Source organism: Impatiens glandulifera, chromosome 1 (assembly GCF_907164915.1).
Source record: "Impatiens glandulifera chromosome 1, dImpGla2.1, whole genome shotgun sequence".
Classification (NCBI taxonomy): Eukaryota; Viridiplantae; Streptophyta; class Magnoliopsida; order Ericales; family Balsaminaceae; genus Impatiens; species Impatiens glandulifera.
The window spans coordinates 127,890,678-127,912,634 of NC_061862.1; the positions used below are offsets into that span (position 1 = coordinate 127,890,678).

General features: G+C 32.9%; 1 protein-coding gene across 1 annotated transcript; it reads right to left on the reverse strand.

Moving 5' to 3' along the window:
- Positions 1-3,359: 3,359 nt before the first annotated feature.
- Positions 3,360-6,951, reverse strand: LOC124942877 (11S globulin seed storage protein 2-like). The gene is made up of 6 exons (XM_047483449.1): positions 6,645-6,951; positions 6,294-6,571; positions 5,787-6,209; positions 5,309-5,634; positions 3,497-3,550; positions 3,360-3,453 (listed from the first exon to the last, which is right to left on the reverse strand). The coding sequence occupies exons 1-6, from the start codon at positions 6,949-6,951 to the stop codon at positions 3,360-3,362; spliced, it is 1,482 nt and encodes a 493-aa protein (XP_047339405.1).
- Positions 6,952-21,957: the final 15,006 nt, after the last annotated feature.

Genomic DNA, 21,957 nt, shown 5'->3' on the forward strand with positions numbered 1-21,957 from the left:
ACATGTAAGGGCCAATCAAAAGAAGTTTATGATATAGAATTTTACTTTGATTTCTAAAATAGATATGACAAAATCTTATATGGATAATTTTTTTTATCTACTTTTTGTGAGATTGAAAGGAATGTAAGTCGCGTGGTTCTATATAATAACTTTCGCAAAAAAAAACTTTTTCTAAAAAGTGCACGAGTTTTGTTTACCATTTAAGTCCTTCGATGCGTCCCCTTCATGGACGGAGTACTCGAAAAGATAGGTAAGACATGAGACCGACAAATTTTGGATCGCACAAAATATTCTTAAAGATAGAGCATATGAATGGATAAATCTATCTTAGAATTATATTATGTCATGCCCTAAAACAAAAGACGTTAAATGAACTCTAAAATTTGTAGACACATAAGATGATATAAAATTTCGCGTACAAAAGAAAACATATTCTATTTGGGACGTCGAGAGAGAAAAGGGTTCAATGAGGCGAAATTAAAACGCGTACACAAGTCATTAATAAATAATATTATATTGATTATTATAAATTAAGTTGTAAAATAAAATAGAATAGAAATAAAATCTTCAATTCAAATAATGTTGTAATATATATTATAATATTAATAATATTTTGAATAATATAGGTTCAAACAAAAATGGCTCATTTTTAGTTAAAAATATAAATACAAAATTTGCAATTTCAGAAATATGATTTGATTTCGGTAACATTGAAGATTATATTACAAATATTTTTAATATTACTAAATTAGTTACAAAGCATTTATTTTAATGTTGTTTCAGTTGGAAAGAGTATTGTTACAAAACACCATTTTTACATTTAAAAAATCATTAATTTGAAAAGTTTTTTGAATTATTTAGATAGCAGGAATCGAACTCGCGTTTTCTCTTTGGAAAAGAGAAATTTTACCATCCAAGTTTATATAGGAGGGTTCAACCGGCCGGTTAACCAGTTAAACGGTTCCGGTTAAGACCGGTTTTGCCTCTTATTTTATAAACCGGTTAACCGACCGTTAATGATATCGGTTTTACCGGTTCTGGTTTTACCGGTTTGGTCGGTTTCGATCGGTTAACCGGGTTTAACCAGGAACCGATAATTCGATTTTTAAAATTAAGTAATAAATTTATATAATGTTTTTTAGAATTATTGTTTGCACTTTCTATTATACTATTCTCATCCTTTCCTCTATTATATTATAATATAATATAATATATTTTATTGATATATTTAATAATATATTATAATATATAATTTTATTATAATAATATAATATATTTTATAGCTATTTTGTTAGCTTTTTATGTTCATGAGAAAATTCAAATACATTATGTTGATTAGTTTTGACCAACCAAGGGTTGGGTAGAAAGTTAAAAACATGAAGCGAATGTTTTTTTTTATAGAAGTGGCTTAAGCCATTAATTAAAAAGACCCGAAAAGTGTAAAAAGAGTAAAAGAGCTGAAATTGAGCTTACAACAGTTCGCTCAAAGTCAACACACGATAGTCATAAGGAATCCACAGTTGGCCTAAAAACGCACACGGACATGAATCATAGTACAAAAGTGAATAAGGAATGAAACTAACAATCATTCAACTAAAACAAGACGATAGGGATTGATTTCCTCAGACTCGTCTCTCTTGTCTCTGCCCTTATTTTTTCTTTCCTTCTTTCTTGTCACCCTTATGCCTTTTTGGGATATATTTCTGGATAGAGTTTTGGCTTCTTCGTCTTCGCTAGCTTCTCTTATCACTTTTTTCTTTTGTGATTGAGTTTGGCGTTGAGCGTATGAGTTGTTTCCCTTAAGGTGGTTTCTTTAACAACGTTGTGACTTTCTTTGGTTTTGAAGCTTATGGTTTTTGAGATGTTTTGGCTTTCGCTATCATCCACGTCGACGTCTGGCTTTTCGAACCTAATTAGTGGGAAAAGGGCCTCGGTTTCAGGCTTAGTGGGATCGGAATTAGTTTGGTTCTCGTTCATGTGTTTGTTGTGGTTTTCATTTACTTTGAGGATTTAGATATAAGATTTCTTAACCACCTTAAGATTCTCTTGTTCGGGGGTGGCCACGAGTTTCTTTTGCTTTTCTCCGTCCTCTTTTTCCGGCTGCTCGTACATGACCTCAATGATAGCCATGTTTCCATTCCGGCATCTTAACTTGAATTTTTCTGGTTTAAACAAGTCAAAATTGGGATCGAGCTTAAGCGGCTTTCCAATGAGTCCGCTGAGGTAGGCAAGTGCTTTGGCATTACAAAGGTGCAGTGGAATATTTCTTAGTCTCACCCACACTAGTTCAGATTGTGGCGATTTGCTATTGACGTCCATTTCTTCATTCTATTTGGCAAGCTTGAAACATAAGCTGGACATGAAGGTGAAATCTGAGTCGGCAATGGCTTGGGCTTCGGTCTCCGTGCCAAAAGTATGGAAGAAATAGCCAAAGTCATTGACTTTGACTTTTTTAAGTCCATTTTCGCTCTATTGTTGGAAAAGAGCGGCCTTGATTGCTCGGAATGGGTCCTTGTGGGTGCCCATGAAGTGACCGACGACAACTCGCTTCCAATCGTTGATGCATTCCTCTTCAATTTTTAGGGAGAGTTCAATTTTGAGTGGGTGTTCGAGCGTTTTAATTTTTAGGCTATTATCTACATTGAGCTTGCCTCCTTTAACTGTCCTATTTTTCCCCAAACTTGATTGGTTTTCCATATTTGGTTTGCATTTATTTGTCTAGTGTATGCATATGTTTTGGGGCACTTATAGAACTCCCTCATGACACTAACTAATCACAGAACGATTTCCTCGTATTCGGTTTTGTCGAATGAATTCCAATCTTGCTCGAATCGGATTTTGAATTGGTAATGACAAGTTCATGCCTTTGGAAGTGGGTGAGGGATTTGAGAATTTGGTTCCTAATGCCCGCCATATTTGCGATTTCAATTCGTCCCATGCTCCACGACATATCGGGGATTTGAGCGGTCGGGGTGGGGATGTCGTGACATGCCGTAGTGGCTGTGGTGAGCCCGACTGGAAAAATAGCATCATGATCGGTCAGGGTGGCAGCGACATGGCTTGTCGAAGGAGTAGCGCTACTGGTTTAGTTGACAACAGCCAGGACGGTCGGGGTGGAGGATACATGACCGGTCAAGGGAGGGGCGTCATGGCCAGTTGGGAGATGAGTCGGGAGATGGGCACGACCGGTTGATAGACCAGCCATGTGAGTGGTCGATGCAATAGTTGGGTTGAAGTCAACGTCATATGCATCAGTAGCGTTGTGACCGGTCGGACACCTAGAAGAAGTGACATCCCTTTCAGCCAATTTCTCTATATTCTCTTTATTTTTCCTTATGCTTTTAGTTCGATTGAGGAGGCTAATCGAGCGGAGGCTGGTCGAGCGTAGGCACATCGTGGCTCAGCCTGCGTAGCAAACAACCAAATGCCTTAGCAACTATCAACAATTCAGACCTGCGTCAGAAATCAACAATAGTAATTAGTAGCATCAAATTACAATAAAGGAGCCAACAAAGTCACCCAACCCAGACTAGCCTGATTGAGGAGCAAACTACACAGTAAATGACAACCAACAGATCCCAAAAAAGTAGCTAAAAGAAATCAAAAAACTAGAAATAACAGTCAAAGCTAACTGCACAACAAAACGTCGCTAGACAATATCGTGTCGTCCGTGAAGATCGGGTCGTGTCATATGTGCCTATTGTGCCTCCCGTGTTGACTGTGTCGTGCCGCCTGTGCCGATTGCGCTTCCTTTAATTAATACAATATCGTGTTGTCCGTGCAGATCGGGTTGTGTCGTCTGTGCCTATTGTGCCGCCCATGCCGATCATGTCGTGTCTCCTATGCCGATCGCACTTCCTTTAATCATTGCTGATTTCGGTGCCGATTTTATGACTTCCGACTCAAATACAATATTGTGCCGCCTATGCCGATCGTGTCGTGAATGTGTCTATCGTGCCGCCGTGCCGAGTTGCGCCGCTTGTACCGATCACGTTTCCTTAAAAATCTCCAAAGCTTTTCTCTCTCTTTCTAGGATTTCGGATTTGTCGGATCTGTTGAAGAGAATATTAAAGACATTAAGTTTTTATTTGTTTAACTATTTTGATTTTGTTCATTTATAATTTCACGTTATTGTATCGCTATAAAAATAATTTTACATATTTTAATGAAATTATTTTGGTTTGTTTTTAATTTATTTTTGTAAATTTTAAATAAAGTATAATGTGTTTTAAAAATAATTTTATAAAAATTATAATTTCAAATTTAAAAATAAAAAGATTTATAGATTATTAAATATTACAATTTAATCTAACCGAAAATCAAACCGTTAGAACCGGTTAATCAATAAACCGTTAAAATGAAACCGGTTAACTATCGATTCAGTTAGCTTATTGGTTTTCCGGTTTTTTTTTCACAACCCTAAATTTTCATATTTTTCTCCTACCAAAATCGAGTCATTTATGTTTTTATTATTTATATAAAATCTATTAATATCAAAACACGGAAAAAAAAAATCTATCACATTTAATGTTTTTAAAGAAATAACATCAACTATGGTTTATCTATTCAAAATTTACAAAATACATTATATACATTAACCTGGACATAAAATTATCTTAACTAAATATCAATCAACATTTTTTCACACATAAATATTCAATCAATGATATACTCTATTAAACATTATAATATATAATAAATTATTGAAATAATAATTTTAATTTTATTCAATATTAATATTTTATTATATCTTATTAATAAATAATTTAAAATTTTCTGAACTTCGTAATAGTTTTTATAAATTTATATATCTAAGGTATTTTAAATTTATAATAATTCAATAGTTTTATAAATAAATAAAAATTCAAGTCAAATAGTATAAAATACAGTTAATTTTTGTGGTGTCTACCAAGAATATTTTGACTCCATATTTCTGAATGGGTACTAACTAATATTTTGATTGAAAAAATGTGGTTAGGATTATGATACTATATATAATATGTAGTATTTTCTTCTAATTTTGTGACCACAAAGTAATATGTTATAGAAGTTTGTAGAAGTTGGAACCCATTACAAAATTGAAAAGAAAGGGACATACACATAATATATAATATCAAGCTCATCATGATATATTTTATTTATCCTTTTTGAAAAAAAAAAAACAAAAGCATAGTAAACGCTGCTTACTAGCTATTGCTACATACTAGCTCATACACACACTAGTGACTAGTTACATCCAGAAACACATGTTTAAGAAGAGATTCAAGCCTTAGGTTTGAGAAACATGGTCTGTCGGCCAGTATTATACTTGAGATCTTTAGCCTGGCTAGTAGACACTTGGTAGGAGTTAACAATTACTTGAAGAGGCATAGCCCTCATCACCGAAGTGTAACCAGCCAAGGGACTCTTCATCGGAGAGCTAGTTGTCTTGAATGCCACCCACTCGAATCCTTCCTTTCCAGCCTGACTTGTAACCACGAAGAATTGAGGGCAGACAAACATGTCTCCTTCGCGCACGCGTTCGTTCATTATTGCTTGTCCGCTCTGGTCCACAATGCGTACCTCGGCCTCTCCCTTTGTCACGTATACCACGGAGTGTCCGTTCATATTCCAACTTGGGCTGTACATCGCGTTCTGAATACATAAAATTGTGGATTCATGATGTATTTTTGGAGACAAAAATGAATATTACATACAGAGCCGGCCTTGGCCTTTTCCTTCGCAGCTCGTTTAGGTCAACATAATCATTATTTTTAGTCTAGGGCAGCCTTATTCGTACTACTTACCGGGAATACTTCGCCCTTCTCTGCGCTCATGTCGAGGAGGCGGAGAAGAGGGAGCTTGTTCTGGTTGACGACGTAGAGACGGCCTCCTTGACGGGAGTAGACGTCGGATTGTTGGCGAGATTCCAAGTTGTGTCGGATCTTCATGCTACACCATGAAGACTCTTCCAAGCCGTTTTGTTGTTCCCTCTCGTCTGGCTTGATCATGCGCATGCCCTCGCGAACAGTAACGATGAATCCCTTCTTCGATTGCTCTCCTTGTTGGATCTTTCGCATGAGCTCCACAGGCATCTCTAGGGCTTCGGCCATCAACTCCGTGTCGAAATGTTCTAGAATATTCTCGAAGTATTCTTTCTTTTCAGCTTCATGAGCAGTAAATCTAGTTTGTCGTTGTTGTTTTGGCATTCCACCGGCCATATAGAACGACTAGAAACAGAAATTAAGTCATTCCACTAATAAAAACTTGACGAATTTTTTTTTTATTCTCAAAAGAAGATATGATATACTTACTCTGAACTGCTGGTCGAGCTGGTTTACGTTTTGGTTAAGATCGTTTACTGCGACGGCTACAAGATCTTGAGTCCCGTCGTTGAAGCACCAATAAGCCACGCCGCTTGGAATAGCAACGATGTCTCCCTTGCGAACACGATGAACCTTTTGGTGCGAGTCTCTTCCTTCACGACCCTCCGACTTTTCGTCACTGCTCTGTCTACCCATGAACATCGACTCAGATTCCGACTCGAAAGTCTCAGGGCATCCCGGGAAATTAATGCTGATCAAACCCTCACCTGTTTTTCAGAAAATAACATCATCCATAATATATATATATATATTATATATAAGGTTTATAATTTCTGTTACCTTTTTCAATGAAGAGTAGGCGGGGAGATGGGTGGTAGTGAGGAAGAGAGAGTCCGTTAGCTTTTACGGTGTAACGAAAAGCTGCTACGCCGGCGCATTGGAACATATCGTCCTTCTGTTCCCACATTTCGATCGAACCACCTTCGTTATCGATCCTCTGTGAAGGTTGGGAAGCTGTGAGCCGTTGGATACGACATTGCTGGGCCTGAGTCAACCGGCTTTGCCTTCTTTCATCGGTAGCCGAGGCTAGGAGAGAGATGCATGCAAAGACACAGATGAAAGCTAATAGAGTATTTCCTTTAGCCATGGCTAGCTAGCTTCTCTTGAGTACTGGGAATGGAGATATGTTGGTGTGATCTTTTTAGGGCCGAGAATGTCCTTTTTATAATAAGTGGAGATGGGACGTCTGGCCGCTGGTGTGTTTGGTTTGCATGTTAAAATGGGGATGTGGCGACTTGCCGACTTGTCTCGGCAAAACATAGCCACCTGATGACATTAACTGTTAATATTCCGAATTTTGTTTGTTGTATCTGCATGTCACAAACATCTGGCTGAAGAATCTCTTTACTCATGTGGAAGGTTGCATGGCTTTGGGGATTTATTTATTATACTTAATTAATATTTCAATTTGACTAATTAACTTTCTTAAAACTCATTCACCATTATTGAAATTTCGTGTTTAGCCGAAGTGTTTTTAAATAATATTTGTATTATTTAAAGAGAAGTGATTGTTAATATATAATTTGTATATATATTTTAAAAATATAAAGTATTTTAATACTTACTTAATAAGTTATGTTTAGGTGGGTCGTATGATACGGTATACCTTAATATTTTATCCATACCTTATACCTTATCTAAAATTTCGGTATGCAAAAAATATATATCTTTACCTTACCTTAATTTCGGTATACCTTGATTTTAATATACCTTAATTTTGGTATACAAAAAATTCGTACATTACTCACCTTAATTTCGGTATACCTTAATTTCAGTACGTTATTGGTATAATATTTTTGATACCTAAAAAACATATTAACTTTAAAAAAATCAACCTCATCGGTAAGATAGAGACATATATAAAATAATATTTCAGTATAATTATATTTTGATAATATTTCAAAATTATATTTCGATAATTAAATTAATATCAAATTTATTTAATTATTTATATATATATATATATATATATATTAACTTATAAATACTATTTCGGTATTTTCGATATATCTCGATATACCAAAATTTTAAAAATTTAATATATTTATCGTACCAATAATTCTGATATTGGTATCAGTATCATATCTTACCTTTTTTTCGGTATACCTTAAAAATTGATATTTTTGATATATTACGATACGGTATTTTTGATATACTTTTAATATCAGTATTTTTTCTCACCCCTAGTTATGTTTGAATTGATGAGAAGAAAAATTATAAAATAATATTTGATTAGATTAAAATTATTTTAAAAATTCACATAAGTTAAAAACAAATTGTTATGTGAAATATATGTATGTTATTATCTGATATTCCTTCCCTCCATTTATTGAGTTATATTAATTTATTCTCCATTTATTGAGTTGTGTTAATTTATTAGTTCATTCATGTTTTAAATTTTATTTTTATTTTCATGGACGAAATAATTAATTCAAGGTATGAGCTTAGATGGTGAGTAGAAACTAAATTATGCATTTTTTAAAATTGTAATCATAAATATGATCTATGTTTAGAGGTTTGACCACTATTCACTTAGGTTTAGTGGTTTCCAAAATAGTTTGTCATTTAGTTTAATTAAATCGTCTCAATTTATTGACTTATTATTTGTTAATTTCACACTACCGGTTGGTATTGAATAATGTATCCGCACCAAAGACTATCATAACATACGTATGTAGGGCGCTTTTATAGGCATTGCTTAAACGAGAAATATCAATCAACCGTTTTATGGGCAGTTGTGATTGCTTAACAACGACAATGATTGGAGCGGTTCTTATTAAGTAATCACAATGCTTTCAATTGTCATTACCCATTATCAACATCATTATCAACCGCCTCAATATAGCCTCAATACATGTTCTTATTAAACAACCATAAACACTACAAAAAAACTGTCGACTTGTAACATTTTTTTGCAACATATAATTTATTAATTCTAAATTTTACGAATGGTATTTGACATTGAATTGAAATAATTCACAATTGCAAAAACTGCATTAATTATTACAATAAAGATGTATTTTTATAGAAGATAAAATTAGAAAAATATATCACTATAAATGAAAAAATGTAATATTTTTTCGAAAGTTTTATAAATATAAGTCTGCAACAAATATAGTAATTAGAAAAACGATGGACAATTCAAATATTTTCGCAAAATAAATTAAGCTTTAATGTTTGCAAAATATTTAACAATAAGTTATATTTCTATTAACTATTATATCAAATAATATACATATATGGCTGTTTTGGTTGCAAATATAAATATGAAATAACTGTAATGGTTTTGCTAACTAAATTTATACTATATATGGCAGTAACACAAATAAATAATCTTTTCGCAACTAAATCTGCAATACTATGATAGAATATCATTGCACAATATATTACACTAGTATTTTATCTTTTTTAAAATATTTTTTTAAATATTCAAAATCCTTTCGCAATAAAATTTTCATTAATTTATTTAAATTTATACTTAGCATATATTTTCAAATGTTTTTATACCCATCAGTGTAAAGGTATTTGTTATTCCTATTATAAACAATTATTCATAAATTGTTTGTAGTTACATTTGTAGTATGTCATATATATTTATACTTAAAATATATTTTCAAATGTTTTCATACTCATTAGTGCAAACGTAAGTGCTATAACTATTAAATAAATTCTTTTATGATCTTTTCGTAACAACATTTGCAGAAAGGTATATTAATTTATATTTTTGAAAACCATGAAGGTAAACATAATTTAGAAAAATTATACTGAATTAGCGCTTGCACTAACAATTTGGATGTGTATTGCGAGAAATTGTGCATATCGAATGTCATAAATTTTAATTATTTATGAACTCTCGGGTAGAAATCCCTATATCAGTGTGCACTAATATTTGCACTAACACATTTAGAAAATTATACTGCATTATCGTTTGTATTAACAATTTGGATGCGTATTGCGAGAACTATTGCAGATCGAATGACATAAATTATAATTATTTTTGAACTCTCGGGTAGAAATCTTTTATATTTGTGTGCAATAATATTTTCACTAATCCATTTAGGAAATTATACTACATTAGCGTTTGCACTAACAATTTGAATGTGTATTGCGAGAACTAGTGCATATCGAATGACAAAAATTTAAATTATTTATAAACTATCGGATGAAAATAACTTATATTAGTGTGCACTAATATTTGCACTAACCCATTTAGAAAATTATACTGCATTAGTGTTTGCATTAAACATTTGGATGTGTATTGTGAGAATTAGTGCAGATCGAATGAGATAAATTATAATTATTTTTGAACTATCCGTTAGAAATCCCTTATATTAGTGTGCACTAATATTTGCACTTACATATTTAGAAAATTATACTGCATTAGCGTTTGCACTAATAATTTGGATGTGTATTGCGAGAATTAGTGCATATCGAATGGCATAAATTTTAATTATTTTTGAACTCTCATGTAGAAATCCCCTATATAAGTGTGCACAATTATTTTCACTAACCCATTTAAAAAATTATACTACATTAGCGTTTGCACTAATAATTTGGATTTGTATTGCGAGAACTAGTGCAGATCGAATAACATAAATTGTAAATATTTTTGAACTCTTAGATAAAAATCTCTAATATTAGTGTGCACTAATCCATTTAAAAAATTATACTACATTAGTGTTTGCACTAATAATTTGGATTTGTATTGCGAGAACTAGTGTAGATCGAATAGCATAAATTGAAATTATTTTTGAACTATCAATTATTCTTTTTCTTCATTTTCCTTTAATCCATCTCCATCTTTTCTCTATATTTTTCTTACCTTCTTCTTCATTTTACATCATTCATCTATCATTTTCTTTTCCAAAACTCCATCTTCATCACCACCTTAGAGATGAACTTCAAACATTGGTCACCAAATCAAGAATATCAATACATTGGTTTTGTATTTCAAATTAATCACCATTTCAAGGTAGTTATGTATACATTATACTTTATATCTATAAACTACATTACTTACTTTATATATTGTTAAGATCGGTGTCGACAATAGAGAGGGGGGGGGCTGAATATAGTTGACAACTTAAACTTTTAATTCGATTTTAATCCTGTTAGAAAATTAATAATATGTTTCTATTCTTCACAAATCATCGCAAGCTCTTGAATGGAATCAAGTGCTGAAATGCTTCCTCGATTTGAAGCGGCAAATAACGATTGAACAATGTGGAAAGTAAATAATACACAGAGTTTTATGGATGTTTGGAGATTAAATTCATGCGTCACCCCTTCTTCTGTTTCTAGAAGGATATTCACTAGAAGAATTTGATTTGTATAGACACTACACAAACTCAGTCACACACACAAGACTTAATAACTGCTATTTTTGAACTTTTAGCTAACACTCTATTGAAACAGGCAAACCTTGTTCAACTTATAATATTGAAATTTCCAACAAAAGAACAGTAGATGAATACAGAATATTCTTGGAGCTAGAGTAAACACATCGCTTACTTGGCAACGATTGATGATGAATACTGTAATTGCCAAGCTGATGAGCTGAGTAGATAATTAGATGCTTCTTCAGACGGTTTCTGAAGCAATTGCATTAGATGCTTCTTTCGACGGTTGCTGAAGCAAGATGTATGCTCCCGCACTTCTTTAGACTACCCGTCTGTAGAAGTTCAAACTTCAGATGCGTGCGCACATCTCACACTACTTGTTAGTAGAAGTTCATACTTCGTCTGCTCGTGCACTTCTTCAAACTACCGTCTGTAGAAGTTTAGACATCATCTGCTCACGCACTTCTTCAGACTACCCGTCTATAGAAGTTTAGAGCTCCTCTACTCTTGCACTTCTTCACACTACCCAGTCTGTAGAAGTTTAGACTTCGTCTACTCGAGCCATTTCTTCAGACTACCCATCTGTAGAAGTTCGGACTTCGTATGCTCGCGCACTTCTTCAGACTACCCGTATGTAGAAATTTAACTTTGTCTGCTCGTGCACTTCTTCAGACTACCCATCTGTAGAGTTTACACTTCGTCTGCTTGCGCTTGCTTCAGATTGCATCTGAAGACATACGTCTTTTGAATTGTACTTGTGCAAAGATAATTTACACAACTTAGTTTTGTTTAGACCACATCATTAAATCTATGTCAACTATGTCGTATTGATTTAATCTATGTGAACTATGTCAACTATGTGAAGTTTATTAAAACATTTTTCCTTAATTAATTTTTTTCTCTTTTAATTAATTTTCACTTTTATTTATTTAACTTAATCCAACAATTTCCCCATTTTTGATTATGTTAAAACTATGTTTAAAATCTAGTTAAAACACAAAACTTAAAAATAACCCAATATATTTATAATATAAATTACATAAGATATGCAAAGTTTAAGATCAAGATCCTCCCCTTTTTCATTTTTGTTCTTCTTCATAGTCATTTAATTCTTTAAGGAGAAGTTCTTTCCATTTCTTCTTCTTTCCTCGACCTACTCCATGGCCTTCTTGATCTCCTCCTTGATTTGCTTTCTCCTAGAGCGAGTACACCCCGATTGCTTGTTCCCCCTCGAATACTACATTCCCTCCTTTTAACATTATCAAGGTTAACAACAATAAGGCTTCTAGCAGCTTTAGTAGCCGCATCTTCTTCAGCCTGAAAACGACGAGCGACTGCATCAACATCTTATATGCGCTCAGCTTCAGCAGACTTGAGGGATTTGGATATTTTGACAATCTGGAGAATGGGTGTTTCTATGACAGACTTTGTCTCTGTGTGGAGGTGGAGATTACTATTTAGAAAAGTAGAATTCATCCTGTTCATTTGATCCATGTGCTTCGATACATCACACGAAGTCTTCTCAATTTCTTTTTTCGCATCATATTGAGATATGGATGCCTCAATAGTTCTCTCTTCCAGAATCACCAATCTATTAACAATAGAATGGATGCTATGCTGCATCGGCATAAAAATATCCAAAAAGAACTTGCAAAAATTCGTCATTCTCGGAGCAGCCTCCTCAGAAGAAGAGTGGGCAGAAGAGACGATGTGGGAACCGACTGGAATAGAGCGAATAGGTTCAGGATGAAAACTTACTTGAATGGATTGCTTTGGTTCCTTATTTAGAGATAAAACTCGAGGCACATTGACTATTTCCCGAGACTCACCGCATGCTCCTTCGATTCATCGCGCAATTCCTTTACAAAATTCGATAATTCTTCAGAACGAAAAGACTTATCAGAGTGGGACTTATTAGTTCTTGAAGGAGAGGGTCGATTAGACTTTAGAGAGGCAAACCATTTCTCTTCAGACTCCTTCCCGTCTGATAAGATGGTCTGAACTACGACCTTGGTCGTCTACTCAACAGCTTTAGAGGGTTCCCCCTCAGCAGACAGGGTCTGCATCTGTTCGGACGTAGGGAGAGCCGCTTCAGATGGTTCCCTTTGAGCAGACGGAGGCTGCTGCTAAAACGCAATACGGGAAAAACTCTTTCTTAACAAAAGGGATTAACTATTGCACTTCAGATGCAAGAATTTGCTCACAACATATTGAAGTGCTAAAAATTTTCTTTCCTCAACAGACGTCTGTTGTTGCTCGAGGGAGTGAAAAGCCGTCTGCTCTTCAACCACCAAAAGCATCTGCTCAGCAGTAAGTATAAGATGCGGCTCACCCTAATGAATGATTTATATATGAATAATTATTATAATCTTTTTATATAAATCATGTGATGAATTTTTTTTATTAAATATTTACATGAATATTCATCTTATTCGTTGTATAAATATAATTAGTATAATGAAAGAAAAGTTGATAAAGTATTGTGTGCCAATATTTTATCCAAAAAACTCTTAATTGAAATCACAAAATGTATAACACAAAGTATTAACATGAGTGTCGGGCAAATATTATTGATAATAACACAAAATATTATTGTGTACATTATGAGAAAGAATATATGAATCTATTGTTAAAGTAATGTGTTCTCTAGAAAGTTAAAATTGTTCAACTTAACAAAGAGATACAACATAACAAAAAAAATCTTATTTATATTTATGTAGTTGGTGTTCAATTCGATCTTTCAAACTTGAAGGTTTGAAATCAAGAAACACATTTTCCATTTCATTATTTTCATATAAATTTGTAGAACTAATGTCTTCAAAAATATTTTATGCAATAGAATAATAAAAAGATTTAAAGTTATAAAAAGTTTATAATATTGGTATTAAAATTTGATCACACTATAATTTTAAGTGGATTTAAGTCAATATCTTGAAGGTAATAAAGTTCTTATTTAATTACGTATATTTTGTATACGATGTTTTTATCATTGAGAATTACAAAAAAATGATTAAATTATCTAACGATGTGATTTATAGTACACGAGATATCATGTTGTTATAAAACGATATATTGATGTTATTAAATATTGACGACTTTAAATCTACAAGTGAATATGTTGCACTTGAAATGGAACTACATGTGTGGAAAACTTCTAAGAAAATTATGATTATACATTAACGATAAATCTAAATTCATAAATTTTTGACATGTGTTGAATAATAACTTTTAACAAAATATGTAATTGTTTACACAATACATAATAGTTCAATTACATTTTGTGTACTAGTTAGCAAGTGAATCAATATATTTTCATAAAAACAGATTAATGTTAAACATGTACGATTAACTATATTTGTATTAGAAGATGTATTTCAAGATTATATAAGTATGTATAAAAGATTTATAATTATTGTAATACAAATTTGTAATTGAACAAGTTTAAAGTCAATGGTAAGTCTACACATACACATCTTAGACATATATCATTAGACTATACTCCCTAATAGTGTTCTCACATTTTATTATGTGAGGTCAAATATAATATTGTAACACACTAAGGTAGATCAAGTTGAAAATGTGATTCTTAAAAGGCCAAATGTAATGAATTCGATTCTAAATTAAAACGCCTTAAGTTAAAATGAAGGTCATAGATGTGTGGGTCATGCTAGTTTCTGTAGCGCACTGCGCACCAGGTGCTTCGGGGGTGCGGGTGTGCGGCTGGGAGTGCGTACGGGGTGCGCCACGTGGCATATCCCAGAATCGAAGGTGAGGGGTGCGGGGGAGTGCGGGAATGGGGGTGCGGGAATGGCATATTCAGTAAATATGAGTTCCAAAATATTAAAAAAACCCCAAATTAAAAAACCCCCCAAATATTAAATATGACTATGAGCCTCCAGCCCCCAAATTAAAAAACTTAATCTCTACGGTGCTTCTCTCTCGGCTGCCTGTCTTCCACTACCATTCTTCCACTATCAGGTTAGTTCTTCTTCTGTGTGAGAGAGAGAGATTATAGCAGATGGAATCAATGGCTTCCTCTAACTCAACTTCAAGTACGACAGCCACTCCAAGCCAACAAAGTTCAGTAAATAAGGACCCGCTGTGGAAACATGTGACAAAATTAGTGAAAATGAAAGAGAGAGGTGGAAATACGAAAATTAAATACAACTTCTGTAATCTGGACTTTACGGGTTCGTATTCAAGGGTTAAAGCACACCTGTTGCAGATCAAGGGAGAAGGAGTTTCAGTGTGTCCCAGAGTCACTGCTGATATTTTGTTGCAACTTCGAAGGGAGATGGCAGATGCAGAAGAAAGAAAAAGACAGGTTGTCATTCCACTCCCACTATTGAGTTATGCTTCATCAGATTCTGCCTGGAGAGGAGCTGAAATGCTGTCAGATTGTAACTTTGTGTACTTATAATTTATATAATTATATAATTATATTTTATATGACGTATCCCCGCACCCGAATCCTTGTTTTTTAAATTTTGCCGAATCGGCGTATCCCCGCACTACGCACCCGCACTCACGCACCCGTATCCGTGCTTCCTAGTTTCTAACATTAAAAAAATCAAAGATAACTGTTAGGATCTAGGTCGCCGCTGGTGGACCGGGGGTTGGACCGGTTAGCGGTTCTCACTCGTAGGGTGGTGGTTAATCCGGTTAGAGATTAACACCGGGGTTTCAATACTACACAACCTGTCACAAACCCTTGAACTAGGTTCAAGCGCGGAAGAGGTTTGCTTTCAAGTTGAAGCGGTACACGTGTATGATAGGCGGAGTCGGTTTCGGATGATGGAAATTTGGAGATGGTGGGTCGGTTTTGGCAATCTGGATATTCGGTATGGTCAGTATGGAGTCGGTTTGGAGCGGTATGGTTAAGTTAGTCGGTTATGTAATGAAGCCAACAGAAAGTAAATAACACAACAGATTTTATGGATGTTCGGAAATAAAACTCCTACGTCACCCCTTCCTCTCGAAACCGCGAGAAGGATATTCACTAAGGAATACAAGTACAATCCGATCGAGACTTATTCTCTGCTCGATAACACTCTTACAATTTACACCAAAATTGTAGCACACACACTTAGAATTTAGCACTTAGGCTTTCTTAGAATACCACACTGTTATCACTTGTAGTAAATGCTCTTAGCTCTTGTTATCCCAATGTTTGTCCCGCATTTACTCTTCTGCAACTGCCTCCTTTTATAGGTGAAATATGCCAACGGTCATATTTCAAAGCCTTGAATCTGATTGGCTGATCAGAGATGCAGTGATTCAGTGTCTCAGACCTGCCGGTCGTCTCCTCAGACCTGACGGTCAATCTCAGACCTGGTATCCTGTTTCAGACCTGCCGGTCTGTAAAGCAAACCTGTTGGGTTTGTCTTTTACTCAATGTAGGCACTGTCTGTTTGGACAGTTGTCTGTACTTTGAAGATTTCCTTTCTGACTTATCCCGAAGTAGAAGGATCCGGTAGTACTGTTTTCTGCAGCCTACAGTCTTTCCTCAGACTTGTATGGATATGGAAGTATTCAGTCTGTTCCTTTGATATCGTTCTCAACAGATACCCAAGGTGTCTTCTTGTACAGGTCGGCCACTTGGCTTGGCCGAATGTCTTTTGATAGTGAAGTAACCGGATTTCTTCCGGTTATACTTGTCTTGTGGATTGATCGGCTGTTTGATGGTTTCGGTTTTGAGCTTTGGCCGATCCTTCCTTTGTTTGGTCATGCTCCGAATACTCTTGATCGGTATGATAACTTGACCGGTTCGGTTTCTTCAGTTGGTTCTCTTATTCATCCGGTCCACTTCCTTGTTCCTGCATGGGAAGTTTGTTTAAGTTAGGTTTATTTGAACCGGTATGAATTTATCTAACAATAACATTGCGGATCTACCAGCAAAATTATTGAATAGAGAGTTAATTTGAAAGTCTTTTAAGACATAAGTCTATTAAAGTTAGTATGATGAATAACTCAACATATGTAAACTAGAGATCCTAAGAATTATGTTCAATAGGACAACCTAGTTGTATTAACTTTTAAGATTATTGTGAGGGATTAATCTTATAATGAAATAATAAATATTTTGACAAGGATAAGCACATCGTTTTTATTAACTCCTTACCTATGTCAGTGAGAAATGTGTTCTCTTTTAAGGAATTGATTAGCTCAATTCACTACAACAAAATATAGTTTCGGCATTGCTTATATGCCCACGCATATTAAGCGTGGGTAAGAGTCAAGAGAATAAAAAGGTTTTGTCAACCTTTAAAATATATACTAACAACCTTTATTATTATTTTTTTTGTTTTTTTATATATATACTTGTTGACAACTTTATAATTTATTCACTTAAAATTTTAATATTTTTAACTTTATAAATATTTTATTTCATTATTTTAATTTTTGATAAATAAATTTTATTTAAAACTTTATAAGTATTAAAATTTAATTATTAACTTTTTATAACATAACTAACCTTATGTCTTTTAATTAATTATTATTTAAATTTAATTTAATTAAAAATATATATATAAACTAAATATAAATTAGATATTATATTATATTATATTAAATTAATATTTTAGATTTTTTATGAAACTAAATATATAGATATTTGAATCTAACCTAATTCAATTATTTTATTTTTTTTGTTTTTTATATATATTTGTTAACAACCTTATAATTTAGTCACTAAAAATTTTAATATTTTAAAACTTTACAAATATTTTATTTTATTATTTTAATTTTTTATAAATATATTTTATTTTAAAACTTTATTAATATTAAAATTTAATTATTAATTTTTTATAACATAACCAATCCTATGTCTTTTAATTAATTATTATTTAAATTTAATTAAATTAAAAATATATATATATATTAAATATAAATTAAATATAAATTTGATATTATATTATATTATATTAAATTAATATTTTAGATTTTTTATGAAACTAAATATATAGATATTTGATTCTAACCTAATTCAACAATTTTGTTTTGCTTCTATCTTTCTTCTGCTGAAGCTTCGCGGAGGCTCTTGCAAAGAAGATGAATATCGTGAGCAGCCACGAAATCCAAAACCGAGAACAAAAGAAGGAGCTTCTAAAATAGCTGACTACTAATTTGGCGGTGGGCGGCAAAGGACAGACCCAAGCCGACTCTCGATTTGAGATCGAGTCATCTTCATTGTTACTGGTTAAGGATCGAGTCGAATGCTACTAGTCCTCTTCTCCGCTACTAGTTGGAGATCGATTTGAAGGGAGGCATAAGGGGTTTACCCCGCATTTCGTCATATTTCTTGGTAAGTTGTAAAAAATAGCTATAAACCTGTAATGAATCATAGTGAGTTTATTGAGAAATTTGGTTGGTCGATTTTAACTGTTGTTTCAGAGCAATTTGATCTAGCTTTAACGTTTTGGTTTTAAGTCGAGATTTGTTTATGTTTCTTTCAATTTGGACGACTATCAGTTTGATTAGTTGTTACTTTTTGTTGTTCCATCTACATGTTTGATAAAATGCTTCAATCAATGAGATTCAATGAGATTTCATGTTTGAACTTTCCTTGCTCAGCTGGTTTAGAGATTTTAATGTGAATTCCTGTTTTCTACATAATGTGACTGCCTGCCAATTTTGGTGGAAAAAATCCCCACTTTACTCAAAGAGGATGACTTATTTGGAACCCTACTTTATAGTCTACAATAATTTCATTATGTTTCTTGCCTTACTAAAAAGGAAGGATGCAGGTTTAAGATCCCTAAATCCTTACATGCAACATTATTACCAGTTCACCTTTTGCCTATAGTCCTAATCTATCCATGGCATTCACTTGTCACTTCTGCAAGTTGAGAAAGCTCACGATGCTAACCTTCACTGTGTTGATTGGAATCCACACAATGTTAATTTTATTCTGACAGGGTATGTAATTTCCTTGCCATTATGTGATTTTTCAGTGAATCTGTTAGAAGTTAAGTTAACGCAAGTTCATATACACATTTCTACTTTCTGTACATTAGGGTGTAACTTCATTGATGTGTTGCTGAGTATTTTCTATAGTTTTTGATTCCGAGTTTCATTTAATTTGCATGGTATTCAACATATCGGTTGATTATACCATACGCATGTTTGACCGTCGAAATCTTAAGTCCAGAGGGGTTGGATCACATGTTCATGTATTTGAGGGTCATGATGTTGTTGTTCTCTGTGTATAGGTTTGCAATATATGATCAGTTATTCTTTTTTTTTTGTTGATTTATCTGTCGAACAATAGCTTCTGACAATAAATGAATTGCAGGTTGATTTTTACAATAGCTTCTGACAACTATTTCAATGGTTTATTATTATTGTTTTTTTTGCCTTGGTCTCCAGACAAGTCATCTGTTTTTGGCAGTTCAGCAGAAGACGGTATTTTGAACTTGTGGGATATTGAAAAAGTCTAAAGCCTAATCTACTAAATTGTGCACTGATTCTTTTTAGTTTTTTTATTTCTTATGCTAGGCAGTTGCAGACATGTTTTTAATGGCACATCTGGTTGCCAAAGTGAATAAATCAAATTTCCTAGATCTGAGTCTTATTTTAATTTATTTTTTTTGTGGGAGAGTTTGAGTTATATGCATTCCTTGCTCTTTTTCTTGTGCACATTTTGAATTTTTGCCTTTCTTATGTTATTATGATTTGATTCTTTATGGGAAGTTGATGTTACATTTCATTTCTAGATTTTCTACTAATTCATAGTCTGATTCATAATTCAAGTTATCTGCACTGATAAATTCCATTCATGTTCCAGATTGGTCAGAAGCAGGAAACCAGTGGATCAAGATCTTCAAGTTATCCACAAGGCTTGTTGTTCAAACATGCAGGGCACAGGTAAAACCATTTTTCTTTTTCATTTTCTTCGTTTCTCTTACAGTTGTCGAACTTTGTAATAGCCAAGTGGGTTTTACCTATTAGAATGTTTATTTTTGGGTTGTGGCTCTACTTATTTAATAGTGTCAGTTCCCCATTTATGTTGTTCGATTCTGATTTGAGGAACAAGTATTTATTTTATCTTCTTTTTTTTCAGAGACGATTTTCACTGAACTCCTGCGACCCTTGGACAATCGTCAGTGTGTCAGAAGATGAAGAAAGTATAGGTGGTGGTGGTACACTCTATTTAAATTATTGAACAATTACTCACAATTTGCTTTTGCTTGACTCTACTTACTTTCAGCTAGTAATAATAATTAATGATGTCTATTCTGATATTATCCTTTGTCCACTCTATCCACGCCATCTACTACTGTCAGTTTAAGTATAAACTTTTTATGTTATCGATGCAAACTTTTTAATACATTTTCTAGATTTGGTCAGCAAACAGAATTACTAACCTGGACAAAAGGCATGACATGTAAGTGTCCTCGAGGGTTATGGGCCGAAAATCAGAACAGTCATTTTTTGTTGCATCAATAATTTTTCAGGTAATTTTTATTATTTATCAACAATTGATTCTAAATAAACAATCCAACAAGAATTCACATATATATGTATGTTATTTGATTATGTTTGTGTTTTATACTGAGGTGGTTCCTGACTAGATAAAACATGAACATTAAATTGAAATTTCAATCAATAAAACAGTTCATCAATAAATATAGATTAAATTGAAATTGATTGACTTTCTTTATACATAAACATGTTTTATATATATTTACATGTGAAATACTTTGAGTCAATCAATTTTAATTTAATAATACAAGTTTATTTTAGGAATACTTATTTAGGTTGTAAGAGACAATAAAGTATTAGAATAAAAAAAATTAAGAGTTACTCTTTTAATTAATCATATCTAATGCATGATTTTAGCTCGTAGTAGTTTGATTTTTGTTGAACTATTGAATCTCAATAAGATCTAAAGAATGTTTCGAGTTAGTACGTTATAAATTATAATATGTATTAAATTAAAATTTTGTTTTGTGGTTTCATAAATTAATATGTTAGCAACTATATCAATAGGGATGAGAATAGGAATGGAATACAATATTGTCTTGGAATCATGAACTGATCTGATATCAAGATTAATAATTTCATATTAAATGTTCCTTGGATCTGTAACACAAATTTTATTATTAACATAGTTATTCACTTACATACACAGGTTCATAATTAGCCTTACAAATCTAATTTGAAAAGTAAGATTCATCATAAGATTAGTCTTTCTTCTTACTTGAATTATCTTTATTGTCATTTGTTATTATTAATTTATAGGCTAACCACATTTTGATATGCTATCGTTTTCATTGTCTCTTTATATACAATTACTAGAAATAATATAATGAGATCTTTTGCACACATAATTGCCAAGTGTTCGCTGAGTTATTCCTAATTTAGGATCGATTTGAGTTTTTCTGGTTTCAGTTCAGTCATTTTCATTTGAGAATTCTTAAAACAAATATGTAATATTGATGCTCTTAAATATTTAATTTGAAGTACTAATTTTATTCATTTTATTACAGATTTCTTATCATACATCGAACAATGGATTCAAAGGTGTGTGATATATATCTCTCATCTACATAGTTTTTGATATTTGTTTTCTTTTCTTATTAAAGAAATATAAATGTATAGTACATTTTACAAATAAGAAAATTAGTATGAAATAAGTAAGAGTTATTAAATAATGAGGAAGTAGACTAACAAAATACTCAATAAATAAATAATAAATAATGTAAAGATAGAGTATAAGAGATGAAGATGGTGACAAAAAAAGGTCTTATCAC